This window comes from Lissotriton helveticus, chromosome 1_1 (assembly GCF_964261635.1).
Source record: "Lissotriton helveticus chromosome 1_1, aLisHel1.1, whole genome shotgun sequence".
In the NCBI taxonomy this organism is placed as follows: Eukaryota; Metazoa; Chordata; class Amphibia; order Caudata; family Salamandridae; genus Lissotriton; species Lissotriton helveticus.
The window spans coordinates 913218745-913232814 of NC_136057.1; the positions used below are offsets into that span (position 1 = coordinate 913218745).

At 39.9% G+C, this 14070-nt stretch overlaps 1 protein-coding gene across 1 annotated transcript; it reads left to right on the forward strand.

Annotated features, from left to right (window-relative positions):
- The first annotated feature begins 1398 nt into the window (after nucleotides 1-1398).
- On the forward strand, nucleotides 1399-13254 carry LLPH (LLP homolog, long-term synaptic facilitation factor). Its single transcript, XM_078676270.1, has 3 exons — nucleotides 1399-1518; nucleotides 11671-11898; nucleotides 12497-13254. Exons 2-3 carry the CDS (start codon nucleotides 11688-11690, stop codon nucleotides 12661-12663), a joined length of 378 nt encoding a protein of 125 aa, XP_078532396.1. The 5' UTR covers nucleotides 1399-1518; nucleotides 11671-11687; the 3' UTR covers nucleotides 12664-13254.
- The last annotated feature ends 816 nt before the right edge of the window (nucleotides 13255-14070 follow it).

Sequence of the window (14070 nt, forward strand, 5' to 3'; positions counted from 1 at the left end):
TCACCATTGCCACTGTTAGGTTTTTCATTATGGCATATTTTCAATGGCTCTAAGAATAACTAATATGTGTGTTGTAGCTTTTATATTAACAGAATAATATTCCAAGTGAAGGTTCGAAACAACTGTTTCTTCGAGTTTTGACCTCTATTTCACATTCCATGATTCAGCGTAAATAACTGAACTGTACCTAAAAAAAGTTCAATTATTGACTCTCTAAAGTAAAAATATGTTGTTTGTATAAAGCACTCTGATGCCAGTTGGGGCAAGTTCGCGCTATCTGGGAAACTTGTCAGGGTTGACTAAGGGTCCAGGCCTGATGGATTTATCACTTTAAAACTCTGGATACAAAACTCCGGTCTCAGCTGCTATATCAACAGGGCCTCAGAGAGTACAAACTGAGGTCTAAGACACCTTTCACTGCTTCAACAAAGTGATTGATTGGACATATCACACAGATTAACGCAGAGACTTGCTCGGGATCACACTGAGAGCAGAAAAGAGCTTGAGCCTGTCAAAGTGAATCCAGGCCATGACACGTGACAGTTGCGGTAGCCTGGAATTTCAGGAGAATTTGCCTTGGTTATTTTAATTTCCTCTACTGGTTTCATTTGTGCAGAGAATGTGACTCTTGCTTAGTGCATACATGCCAACATTTTTTAAAGGAAAAGTGTTGGAGATGAAAAAATAATAATCGGGAGAATATATTTCCCCCATTGACTTCTATTGTCCTCCTTCTTCCCATGCCCGGCCGCCCCACCTTCCTTCAATGTCTATGTTCACTCTTTCTTAATTTCAGGGCTCAGATCGCGCACGGCCTTTTACCCAACTACCTTACACTTCTGTGTTGTGTTGCTTGTCCCACCCCTTATTTTGCTGGTTTACCTTCTCTCCAACCGCCCAATCAGTGTTGTTTCACTTTATAACTCCTCCTCCTTTGTGTTGCTTGACTCACTTGCTCGCTAATAAACATAGATGAAAGACAGTGTCTACCCAATATCGCAGCTTGCTGAGACCTATTGCCGTTGGCATTGCTTGTTCTCTTCTTTATGGGCATATGGATGCATTCTGGAAGCTAGGCGCCAGACACACAGTTTTGGACAGCAAACTTATTATATTGCCTTTTCAACCAAAGTAATCATTTTGGGAAAACGACGCAATTTTTCACTCCCCGAGATTAAGATACTTGCTTGCATTGGATCCATATCCCAAATGGAGTTAAGTATGTATGAAACAAAGACGCTGTGTCATTTACACCCATGTGTTATAAATGAACCATAAAAGTCTGGCTAGCATTCTGATTTGGGTTTAATACACTGGATTAATGAGACATTTACCCTTTCAACATGTCCGACTCGTTTTCCGAGACGGATACTCTGAAGTGCGTCTCCTTTCCGGTCGCATGCGGTATACGTTTCCACACGTACTGTAATCAGTGAGAGGCGGACGGACCTCGTGTCTCGAATACAAGAAGCAGTCCCAGTGTGCGTAGTTAAGTGTGGGAAGGGAAGCGTAAGTAAGGTGAGTGCTTCTCTCGTGTACAGTGCGTGCCGCTCCTACAATCACCCAGGTGGCAGGGCGCAGTCAGTGTGCCTTAGTAGCAAGGGTATGACCAACTCCGTATACCTTCTGTGCACCTTTCAGCACCAATTAACCTCGCCATTGGACTCCTTACGTTCCACGTCTCTGAAAACGTATGCCACGCCTTCCTTGTTTTATCGTTGTTTTCACCCGACGTGTTCTCTAACATATATGTTCTTTACATCTTTCCGAATGCTTCCGCCACCTTTATTATTTATTTCGTCTTCATACCCATCTTGCGACAGTAGCTGCTCGGTAGTACGGGGAGTCAGTAAGTTATTAGTTCGCCTTGTCTCTTTCCTCAGTGGAGGCGTGCTGGTGTCTGTTTTGTTTAACTTCTTCGTCTGCAGTTACTCGGTTCACAGATACATGTGTTCGTTTGATCTCTTTGGAGCCCGTGGAGAGGGTACCTAGGTCCTAGAAGCGTAGCGGAGTGTGCATGGGAAACGTTGAATAGACCGTTTAAAAAATGGTAGCATTGAGTAGGCTTATGAAATCTGGGCACAGTACATTCGGGAGTTGAGCAGACAGACTAGTTCACTTGCTAGTGCCTAGGTTGCGATTAACAATATACTACAGGAAACGGATCTGGAGACCTGGGGCGCTATGCAAATTAGCTTGAAGTGCGTTCTTTCAGCTACTGGGAGTTATTGTCGTTCTTTGAAGGCCGGAAACCCATGTTCCGATTTCATCACCTTAAAGCAGAGTCTGACCGTTTGGATTTGTGGACGTTGAAGCTTTGTGATCGCTTTCTTGTTGGTGCTTTCACATATTATTGTAGTGTATGCTCAATAGCCCCCAAAACCCAGGTCAGTTCAATTAGATGTGACACATGAAAAAGTAGTAGGATTCTTCTCAGTAGCACGATATTGAAATTGATGTTTTAATTAAGATTAAGATTTGGAGGCTGAAAGAAAAGCTTGCTTCGAACCATACGTTTACATTCTTTCTTGTCTCAAATGAGTTGATGTGGCATCCAGCGTGTTCATTCAGGTGAAAAGTAGACCGAAATCTCCTAGGTCTCCCTTTCTTAGGATCTTGGTCTTCAACACACCCTTTATTTTGATACTACCTTTTTAAGACCCCGCATACAGGCAAGTTGTCATCCAAATATTTAGCCCAGGAAAAGCGAAACATGAGTCCCAAGTGGTTAGTGATCAACAGTCAAATCGGAGTACATTCTGCCCTCCTTGACAGAATTTTAAGAATGAGATTACTGCAGACATGCATACCCGAACTTCTACCTCCTGTGCTTTGAAGATTGTTACTTGTAATCTGTTGGAAAACTACTTGACATTCCTAAGGGGTTGGGCCAACTCCTCCTCATAAGTAACCTCGAATTGTGCTGAGTGTGCTGTTTTCCTGGTAATTATATTTCCCTCCATACAGATGCTTGTCTTTTTTTCTTTTTTTAATTTTTTATTGCAAACAAATCTGATTATTTCATTACACAGTATAGAACATGAAAACAGAATTAGATTCTCCATTAGAAAGATCAGGAGTATAAGAAGGGAACGGATGGGGGAAAAATAAATTTTGACAAGGTTACATCACACATTTGATCAATTAGTTTCCCCTTGAATCCATTGTTGTATCAGAGCCCAAATCTTCATCCCAAGTTGTTTCCTTTTTCGTCCTTTTGTTGCATAGATAGCAAGTTCAAAATTATGTTTGGATAGTAAACGAGCCCTCCACACAGAAAAAGAAGGTGGTTCGGGACAAATCCACTCCTGGGTAATACATGCACGAAATTCATACATCATAATGAAGATCAAGAGCCGTTGTTCTCTTTCTATGGAGTCTGATGATCCAAATAAAATCAATTCAGGGGTGAAAATTATTGTTCTCCCTAATATTCTCTGAATAAATGTCTGCATTTCGGGTAATATACCAGATAACTTATTACAAGAAAAAAACATATGTATTGCATCTGCTCCTATCAGAGTACAGTGATTACAATGTATACCAGCAGTAACCCCCCATTTCATAACTTTGGCAGGTGTATAATAAAGATCGAACATAACCATATATTGTTGAGATCGTGATCGTCCGGAGAATAAAATGGAATTAGCTAGGTTAATTGATTCTTTAAGCGGAACATCATTTACTCCTAATTTCGCAGCCCATTTATGTTGAACCACAGAAAGATCATCTGGAAGATAGGTCATAAGTAAATTGTACAAATAGCCAATTTTTCTTTTAGAATAAAGTCTGTCTATCAAAATCTTTTGAAGGCCTTGTCGATCATTAGAAGATAATGAATTTAAAAAACTATAGAGCTGTAAATATTTAAAATAATCATGGATTGTGAGTTTAAATTTAAGTTGGAGTTCAGAAAAAGTAGTTATACGATTATCTACCCATAAATCATTCAAGTGGAGTATACCATTGTTTTTCCATCTATTCATCACAGGATCTCTAAATATTGGGGGGAAACAATGTGGCGAGTTTAGAGGAGTATATCGCATGAGTTTTGGAATCCCAGCCAGACTCTTTATAATCTTCCATGTTTTGTATGCAGCAGTTATAATCTTAAATTTAGTTTTTTTGTAATAGCGTGGCTCTATTATTTTTAGAAAATAACCTTGAACTTCAGTACCTAATGCAAATTCGTATATCGGGAGTATGTGCTTGTGAAATCGGGGCTTTATTACCCACAATTAAAGGGGATATAAATTGTAATATGGCTGCTAGGTAATAGAATAGAAAGTGTGGGATGGCCCATCCTCCTCTAGACTTCGGTAAGATCATTTTTTTATAAGCTCTCCGGATACCCTTGTATCCCCATAAAAATCTCCCTGACATTTTTTCGAGTTGTTTGAAAAAATCTAACGGAAATTCGAGTGGCACTGTTCTAAATAAATATACAAATTTTGGAAGGATCAACATTTTTAAAACGTTACTCCTGCCGTGTAATGATAGGTGCAGAGGATCGATACGTTCCAGGATGGGGATAGCTTTTTTCAAAATTGGAGTATAGTTGAGTTTAGGAATATTAGAAATTGGGGTGGTTAATTTGATTCCAAGATAAGTTGCTTCGGAGACTATATTAATTCGAGGCGGAGCAGATGCTTGTGTTTTGGCTTTTTATTTTATACGTATTATTTGCAGACTGACCTGCGCCTTTTTATTATACTAAGTTCATGCAGCTGAGCGATGCCACCACAACCATAGATTCCTTACCTTCAGTGGATCGAAAACACTCAACAGAAACCCACAGGGTGGGGATATGGAAACCACCCTATGAAAACGAGCGGAATGATCTTGAAATATCACAGTAAACCAGGGACTAAATAAAGATGCAAACCTTCATTATATATTGTGATGGGCAATTTGAACTGATTATCACATGCTTTTCTCAAATGAATCCTATCTGCATCCTTTCTTATGTTGTCTCTTACAGTGTTTCTCCATCAACCTGATCTCCATTGTGCTACTCCATGTGTGCAAACTCTTGTTTGCAATTGAACTTTGCCTTTATCTTATGGAGTGCCTCACTTAAAGTGGTCTGCTCAATTTTACTGGTACTATGTCTTGCTCTCACCCAGAACCAGATAACTGTTTTTTTTAGTTTGCCGCCTAGCAGACTGCGCAGCTGTCTGGTATGCAAGACATCTTGGGGTATTTCAGTAAGCTGGCCTGGAAATGCATTCCAACCATGGCTTGCTATTAGCTGAGTGGTTTGTAACTTACGTTTTCTGGCTTCCCATTTGCTGACTTCATTTGCTTTAGGCTGTGTAGGTTGGATTTGTACCTCCCCATGCTAAAGCAGTGTTTGCAGTATTCTTCCATAAACATACCTTTTAAATCTTGTTCTTTTCTCTTACTATTTGCTGGGCATTCAAAGACAAAAGTCAAATGTCAAGCTGTGTTTTCGCAGGAACCTGGTGTTTCTTTTGCTTTCGGGTAAATTCAAAGTGAGAGGAGCGTTTTATAGGAAAGAGGAATGCAGCATACATTTTCCATTGAGCCTGCTTGTGCTCTTTTTAGGTCTCGCTGAGGCAGCAATGCGCGCTGCTCGGAGAGACATTTAGTAGGGGCTTTGGGAAGTGCTCCCAAAGCGGCGAGCGGCGACCAGCTTGCTAGTAGGGGCTTTGGGAAGTGCTCCCAAAGCGGCGACCAGCTTGCTAGAACGTGCAACAAGCACGCACGCTGCTGCGTGCGCATCCCTTGCAGGTATTAGTACGTCATCGCAATCACTTTCGCAGCGATCGTTATGACTTTCGTGGCCAATGCTTGGTGAAGTTGATGTTTTGTGTTCTGAAAGTGCTCGAGAGCAGTGTTTGTGTATTCTGTAGCGTGAAGACTTGCTTTGTGCTACTGGTAAACCAAACTATACATTAATAAACTATTCGAGTGATGCTAGCAGATCGCGCATGCCTCGTTCCCACTAGCACAGACTCAGATTTCTAAATCTTTCCCTCCCAGATTTAGACTAGTGATTGTGACTATTGGGCATTCTGTTTAGGGTGAAGTGATTAATTACAGATTACCACACCCCTCGGATCTTTTTTGTGGGTTTTAGGCTTGAGGAGGACTTGATTTGTTCTGTTCTTGGCAGCTGTGAATCTGTAATACAATTGCATGATCTCTTCTGTGTAACTGGGGACTCCTGCAGACAATATTTTTACAGGTAATCAGTCCATGCACAGCTTCGCGTAGCTTTTCTTGATGTTTCTTAATTTAATGCAAGTGTCTAATTTACATTTACTGAGGTTCGGCATATTTACTTTGTTAACTTAACGCTTTGGCCGGAATGTCCGTTCCCGCTACTTGCCTGCAATTGTTTTAGGGCCCAAAATTCAAGGGTTGGGAAGAGCACAATCGGTAGGAAATTCTGTGAAAAAAATAGCTAGTGTTGAAGAAGTGTTTTATTACACCCTGGCTTACTTATGAAGTGGCAGAAAACAGTAGGCATTACACCGTGTGGGGAGTGTGGTTGAAAGTGTATTCCCTGTGTGAGAAGCGTTGTTATGTTGTGCGTGTCCAGAGAAGACCTTTGTGTTGGATGAGGGGACAAGAGACACAGCTGTGCAGTTTATGAATGTGTAGTCTGCTGGAGTGTCTGATTAAACTCCACAGGCCCCATTTTTATCTTCAGTATAGAAAAACAAAGGTCCTCAAACCAATCATTCAACATAAGAATTTTCACAGTAAAAAGAGAGAGGATGTGCAGGAACTTCTTTACTCTGGGAATAATTTCCCCATTCACTTATTTTCGAGCACCCCCTTCTTTGCACGTTCCCCTCTCGAGCAACGCCCAAAATGTACAGTGAATTGTAAATTGATTTTGCGATTGTGAATGATTGGTTTGAGGACCATTGTTTTTCTATATTGAACGTTACCCAGGTCCACAAACTTGTATCGGGTCACCCCTTACCTGTAATGGCCATTTTTTTTATCTTCATCGTATTTTTATATTCTTTTGTAAACCGCCCTAATACCTTTGGGTAATGTCCACTCCATATAAAAATACATATATAAATAAAAGCACGTTCATACTTCTGAATGTAGCAGGAAGTTGCCCGCTCTTGGGGATCTGGGACTTGAGTTGTTGCTGCATAAGAAATTAATCCAGATGCCAGGATGGACTGGGGTACAGACATCACTTATGTGACTATATGGTGTCAAGTAATAGAAAATAAAGCGATGTGGGTCCTGCTGGCATTGACTATATTGGGTTCCTCCAGTAGCCAGTCACGTTTACAGATCTCTTTGCATATGGTGGTGGGCTGTAGTTCCAGTTATTTCGGTGCTATTTCTGTGGACAAGCAAAGATAAAAAGCAAGCACTTGGAGCGTGATTGCAGATATGCAATGTCTGTAAGACGATCGTTTAGGCGCACATATGGCGGGCTTCTTGTGCCCTCTCTGCCTGTCCTGCTCTATGACACAGCAGCCTGCTTGCTGTCTCTACTCTCTGCCCCCCCGCTCTCACCCCGTGTTTCCAGTACCTCTGCCTGCTTAGCTCTGTCACAGCACCCTGTCTCTACTCTCTGCACCCCCGCTCTCACTTTTTAGTTGTTAAAACTTTCCAATACAATAATATAAAACATAACTAAAAACGTAAAAGATCCCGAAGGCGAGACCTATTGGCTATGCCAATACTTGTTTTCTATTTCATTTTAGACACAACCATCTGAATAGGTATCGTGCTCTTCAGTTGCCCAAAACATTTGCATGTTTTTTGCAAAATTCATTTTCTTTGGTAAATCCATTTAATCTGTGAAACTGCATTTTAATAACAAAGTGGGGGAAAAAACACATTTCAGTCTCTGCATCAGCCTAACCTAATCTTGGGCAATTTGCCCTGTTTACGGCCCATTCACTTTCAAGCACAGGATATCTGTTCACAGGAAATTACATAACACAATTTAAAAAATACATGGCTTTCACTTTGATGTGTAAAGAATATGCTTTATTTATGACCTCTGTGGCATCTATTTTTGGAGAGCTGGATAAGTTTAAAGGTACTTTTTATGAAAACGTTTGTGCTTAAGTTTAGCATCACAATTTTGTATTCTGTCTGCAACTGTGCCTTCTTCAGAACACATGTATTATTGGATATAAATGATTTCCTATTTTTGACCTTGCAGGCACTAGGGTTATGATTTCAGTGGTGTAGCGGGTTGGGGCACAGGGGCCAAAACCCACTGAGCACTGATTATTGCAATATGTTACTACTGAACAAGCAGTCACAAGTGCAGTTACCTTGACGGCACAGGATCCATGATTTGAATGGTGCAGTGGTACAGGGGCCAAAATCTCTAGGAAACCTACTGAACACCAATTATTGTTATATTTTACTACCAAACAAACAGTCACAAGTGCAATTAGATTGCAGGCACTAGGGCCATGATTTGAATGATGCAGTGCAGTGGCGCCAAAAGTTTAAGGAAACCCACTGAATATTGTTATGTTTTTACTACTAAACAATCAATCAGAAGTGCTTTATTGGTGCTTTTGTAACCATTGCACCCAAAGCAACACAGCCTAAAGCATCACTGTAATGAAAGCTGTTACCTATTGGGTTTTATTGTCTACCTACAACTTATGTTGCATGCAGTGCACATTTTTTTTTGTATGGTCCTAAAATGCTTCTGAATCTGGACACACTAAAACCTTGGCAAAGCATTTTCCATTCTATAACATTAGCTGTTCAGCCAGTGTAAACACTATATAAATACTTACAACTTACCACATGGCATTACATACCGAGCATTGGCAAAGCCAATAGGTCTCGTCTATGTGAGGTCTAGTGGCTTTGTCAATGTTATTTTAGCCATATTTTACAACCGCGCTAGCTTCAGTGCACCAATTCTGAAAATAGTAGTATGTGGCCTCAAGCAACAGCCAGTGTAATTTAAGCGTTCCTTCCATTAATGTGTTTAGCTGCACCGTGGTCTTTAGGAAATGTATTTACAGGAACGCTATATATACCATGTGCCCTATCTATGGCTCTTTGAAAACGATGGATGAAGTAGCTTGACAGTGTACAGGATTTCCAACTCTTTGTGGGTTTTTGCATTGGTTGGCACCTTACGGTTGTGCCCAAATTGTTCCAGGGCAGGTAGGGTGCTTTCTCAATGTCTCTCAACTTGACTCCATAGCAAACCTATGGATGCATAAGGAATCTCTTGCCCTGCAACCATATTCATGTTTGAGATAATTTTGATTTGGATGTTGTGTCTTGTAAGCCAGGGTTGTGCTTTCACAGTGGAAATGTTCTTGCAATGTTTCTTTATTTAACTCGTGCACATCAAGGCTGTCTGCCTTTAGGTTCTTTGTAGTGTAGTATATATGGGATTTTAGTAACCCTGCATTGAAGATGTTTTAGTAGTTTATCCTAGATGAGACCAAGAATGTTGGTTTTGACTCCGTGTTCAGCCTTAAGTCGTGCTGGACCGCAGTCCTTAGTAAAGAGTTGTAAGGCAGCTTTTCAGAGTATGTAATTGATTTTGGGATCAAAATAAGTCTTCATTGAATAGGACCTAAGAATTCCCAGGTGGGTTAGTACAAAAGCTTGCAACACTTTTAAACACTTTTTTTTAGCTTCTTTCATACAGAGGATGCAATACTTTACCCAAAGAAATGTGTGTCAAAGACACTTTTAGAAATCTGATTTAGGGGTCAGTGTATTGATTTTAATTCAACCTGGATTCAGAAAGTAGGCATGCTATACCATGAACTGTTCTTTCCTGGTGCATTAGGCACATTAGCAATGAGTAGGTTGATTGTAGGTCGGGCCCAGTGGCAGATTTAGTTGTTTGTTTGGTAGCCTGTAGTAAAAACATTTATTAATAAAAAAAAAATGCATATGTGCATACAGAGCAGATTTGGGTTGGTATTTTAAATCATTAGTTTGTTGAAGTGTGAATCAAATGTTGCTTCCACCCACCACAGGATAAACAGTGGGGGGCAGCCCTCTTCAGCAATTGGCTCCCTTCCATTGGGAGTGTTGGCACCTTTCCTGATCACATGTACACGTCTGCTTGAAAACAAAAAGTGTGCTTTAGTGCTAGTGTTAGTACTTATCCTTTGCAAATGCTTTTTTAAAGTATTTTTTTAACTCTTTTTTTTTTGTGTGTATTTTAGGCACCCTTGTGTGTTCAAACTATTTCAGATTACAGTACTTCAAAGGGAGTCCTATTTTCCTGTAATGGGCATTAAACTAAACAGGGTTTCTAATTTGTTCCAAGTACACTTGTTTTCTAGAAAACACCAGTATTAAAATCACATCAATGGTTAATTTGTTGAAGTAAAGTTTTTATTACAGGTATATGGCCGCCACATTTGGTCTTCATGCCGCCACATTTGGCCTTCATGCTTCTTTTTTTTCTTTTTTCTTTTTCCTTTTTTTGTTATTTGTGACATGCTTTTGTGTTAATTAATAATAAAAAAAACTGTCATTCCAACTTGCCAAGGATACACTTATTGGCTTTGTCGATGCTTGCTTTAATGCTCTGTGGTACAAAAGGGGGTGGTGATGAACGGAGCATCTGAACCAATCAAACACTCAAACCCAGTCAACAGATCTGGGTTTAATCCATCATCGTTCTTTAGGCCACTCTGCCACCCCAGTTCAGACATGGCTATATGCAAATCAGTCTGATCCTGTGCCTCATGGGAACAGTCCAGCCCGAACTGCCAAGCCATGCCTGGACCGGATTCAAGCTTCCTAGGACCGGTTTCTGGCATTGCAGCCGTCTTCAGCCAGGCTTGCTTGAATCCAGTGGCAAAGTGAGCAAGGGACTCACGTCTGAGCATACCCTGCCAACTTATGGCGAACAAAGTGGTACAGAAGGGGGTGGTGATGGACGGAGCATCTGAACCAATCAAACACTCACACCCAGTCAACAGATCTGGGTTTAATCCAGCACCGTCTCAATGCTATGTGCACTGCATTGACTTTAAATAAGTCACACTGAATTGCATGTGTTGTTGTGGTTTGCTCGAACTCCGTGTTGAAACATATTTTTTAACAGCACTTTATATGAACACCCTGATGAAGTTCATTTTGCCTATTGGTTTGTTAAACAAGATCTGGCAAGTTATTGTGCTTGGCTAAGTTAGCATTGCTTGCAGTAGTGACTTGACTTTATTTAATACACTGATTAAAATGCATTGGTAATTTTATATTTTATGCACTTATCGCCCACTAATCTTTTGGGTATGACAGCAACCATGGTTGAGTCACCATTTTATCTTATTAAACAAGGTATTTTACTTACACAAAGAAAAGGATTAGGCAGCCATGACAACACATGATTAAATTGGGGGTGTGGGGCGATGGGATTAGGTGCAGTTCATAGATTAGTGACATAAACACCAGTTCGGTCTTCAGTATAACTTGACGTGCTGAAGTTCTATGCAAGTCATTAGTGTTCTTGTCAGGTGGCAGTTTAACTGGTAAAACGAGTTGGCACTCCAAAACTGACGTCACCCATTGTTAATTTTTTATTTGATTAGTGTTGCCTTATTTTTTTCTGTTCTTTCATTACGTTTATTCTACACTAGTGCGCTTAAATATGCTTTTATGTAGTATCACAAAATGAAGGTTAATCAGCTCAATATTTCTATTTGGGAACCTCAGTTTACAGAGCCCACACAATGGCAAAAAGTTTAAGAAGTAAGTGGAAGCGAAAGATGCGTGCTGAAAAGAGGAAAAAGAATGCACCCAAGGAGCTTGCTCGACTGAAAACTGTTCTATCGAATGGTGGTGGTGGTGATGTCTTAATGGAAGAAGTCAAAGAGATTGCAACAGTTGTGGCTCCGGAGAAACTCATCGAGAAAACAGACACTGAAGCAAGTGTTCCAGACGGTGTGTACGCTACTTAGAATTCTTTTTACATTTAACATTTGACTCTTCTATTTAGTCCATTCCAAAGCTGGCATAATATGTGATGTCACTCTTTTTCCTACACTCTAGTTCTTAATGTGGTTTGGAAAAGTTTAAATGGAAGATGGGTGCTTCTTCAGTATGTGAATTCGGCCTCATAAGAATTCAAAATAGAATTGCAGCATGCTACAAAATCAGTAATACCATCAGCACTGTACCATTTGATACATACTGTTTTAGTAAGCTGATAGAGATTTTGAATACCCAGTTTGTCCTGGTTTAGTTTCATTGTGAATGACTAAGCAGTACATACTATCGCTGTGCCTTCTGGTACACTTGCTGTATTCACAGTTCTGACTCTGGAAACTAGGTGTTATATCTGTATTACTTTCGAATAATTTAATTTAGTGTGCATATATTAACACTGATTTTCCTGGCCTAACATGTATTGCTCTTGAGAGATGTTCTAATAGAAATTTAAGAAAGGCAAGAATTTTTGTTCTTTTCTCCTAACAGTATCTACTCATACAAGAGTATATTGGTAGGTATTCATATTTAAACCACTTCTTATTGTTTTCAGAAGAAGGTTGCAAGATGGACACTGATAACAAAAGAAACAAAAAGAGCCTGTTAGACGAACATGGACAGTATCCAGTGTGGATGAATCCCAGACAGAGAAAGAAGCTGAAGAGGCAAAGAGTAAAAGCAAAAGGCAAAAACAAACAATCAAAAAATGTACAATGGTAGTCTCTTTAAATAAACAAGACTATTCCCATTCTGCATACAAGTTAAGACACGGTTGCCAATCAGTTCTGCAGCATTGATTACAACAGCTTCCTGCAAGTGGTACTTATGTGGTGATTGCTACCACTTGGAAGTTCAGCAATGCTCTTTAGAGTTCACTACCTTACAGTTCAATTTATATATTGGATTATTTTTTTTTCCATCAAGTAGACCAGCTCTCGTTGATATATAATCCAGACTATTTTAAGTACTGCATTGCCTTTGTTGCATTTTGAATTGTGGCTCCTCTTACTGTTTGCACCAATATTTCTTACCAGAAAATGGAACATTAACTGAAACATATCCACGGCTGATTACACCAGAGGAGGGCAAGCTAGGGGGACAAAGTAGGGCAACATAATTTCATCTGATTTTTAAAAAGCAACTGTAATTTTGTGTAAAAACAAATGTACTTTAATACACTATATATATTTGTCTTAAAATGCTACTTTTGTCATCTTTAGCCTATACCGAAAATGAGTTGGCTTTCATGTGAATACATTTGTCCTTAGTAGTGTTTTTTCTCAGTAAATGCTCGCTTTTTTTAATCTACCATTCTCTTTAACATTAGCTTCTTTCTTTCGTTTCACAGTTTCCATTCTTACATTTTAATGTTGTGGTGTTTCCAAATCTTGTTCTTTTTCACCTTTCTCTTTCTAAAGAAACTGCTGTCTTGAGTCTGCAAGTTCTCTACTCCCTGGCTTCTTTTTGGGCTGTTAGTTTTAAGAAGCTTTGTGTTCCTCTTTTTCAAATGCCTGTATGTGTTCCTGCCAACACAAATGACCAGAGCTACAGACTTCATCTGGGGTCCAATTTTGTGAAGTGTTTTTGCAGTTTTCTGTTTTGTTGAAATCTTTTATGTCATATCTTTGAGGAGTTTGGATTATCCTTTCTTTGAAATATCAAAATAGCCCCTTGGTGTGAGGTCTATACCTCAATCACCTGTGAGGTATCAAGACTGCCATGCCTTTGTTGTAATAGTACTGGTAAAAGGTATGGGAACACTAAACAATACTTGGGCTGTTGCCTGCTCTCCTGGGGAAATTACCAACCTTATTTGAATTTGTTTTGCCATCAACCTTGGAATTATTGATTCGCTTTGGCCCAAAATCAAGTAATCCATGATTTTCAATTCCGAATTAGAAAAAAAGTACAATATGAGTTGTTTTAAGGCGCATTTGATGGCCTTGGGTAACTTCATCTTGGGTTTCACCCCTTCTCCCGACAACATGCATCCCAAGTACTCCACCTCCGTCACCACAAACGTGCATTTGTCCAGGCTGACCATCCAACTGGCTATTTATAACTTACTGAGCAACACCCCCAGAACATGCTTGTAAAACTCCACATCAACACCAGAAACTAAGATCC

Excerpts from the sequence above, each read along its gene's own strand:
- LLPH (XM_078676270.1), top strand. The coding sequence starts at position 11,688 with ATGGCAAAAAGTTTAAGAAGTAAGTGGAAGCGAAAGATGCGTGCTGAA. Across the intron at positions 11,899-12,496 it reads TGAAGCAAGTGTTCCAGACG|AAGAAGGTTGCAAGATGGAC; the intron begins GTGTGTACGCTA and ends TATTGTTTTCAG.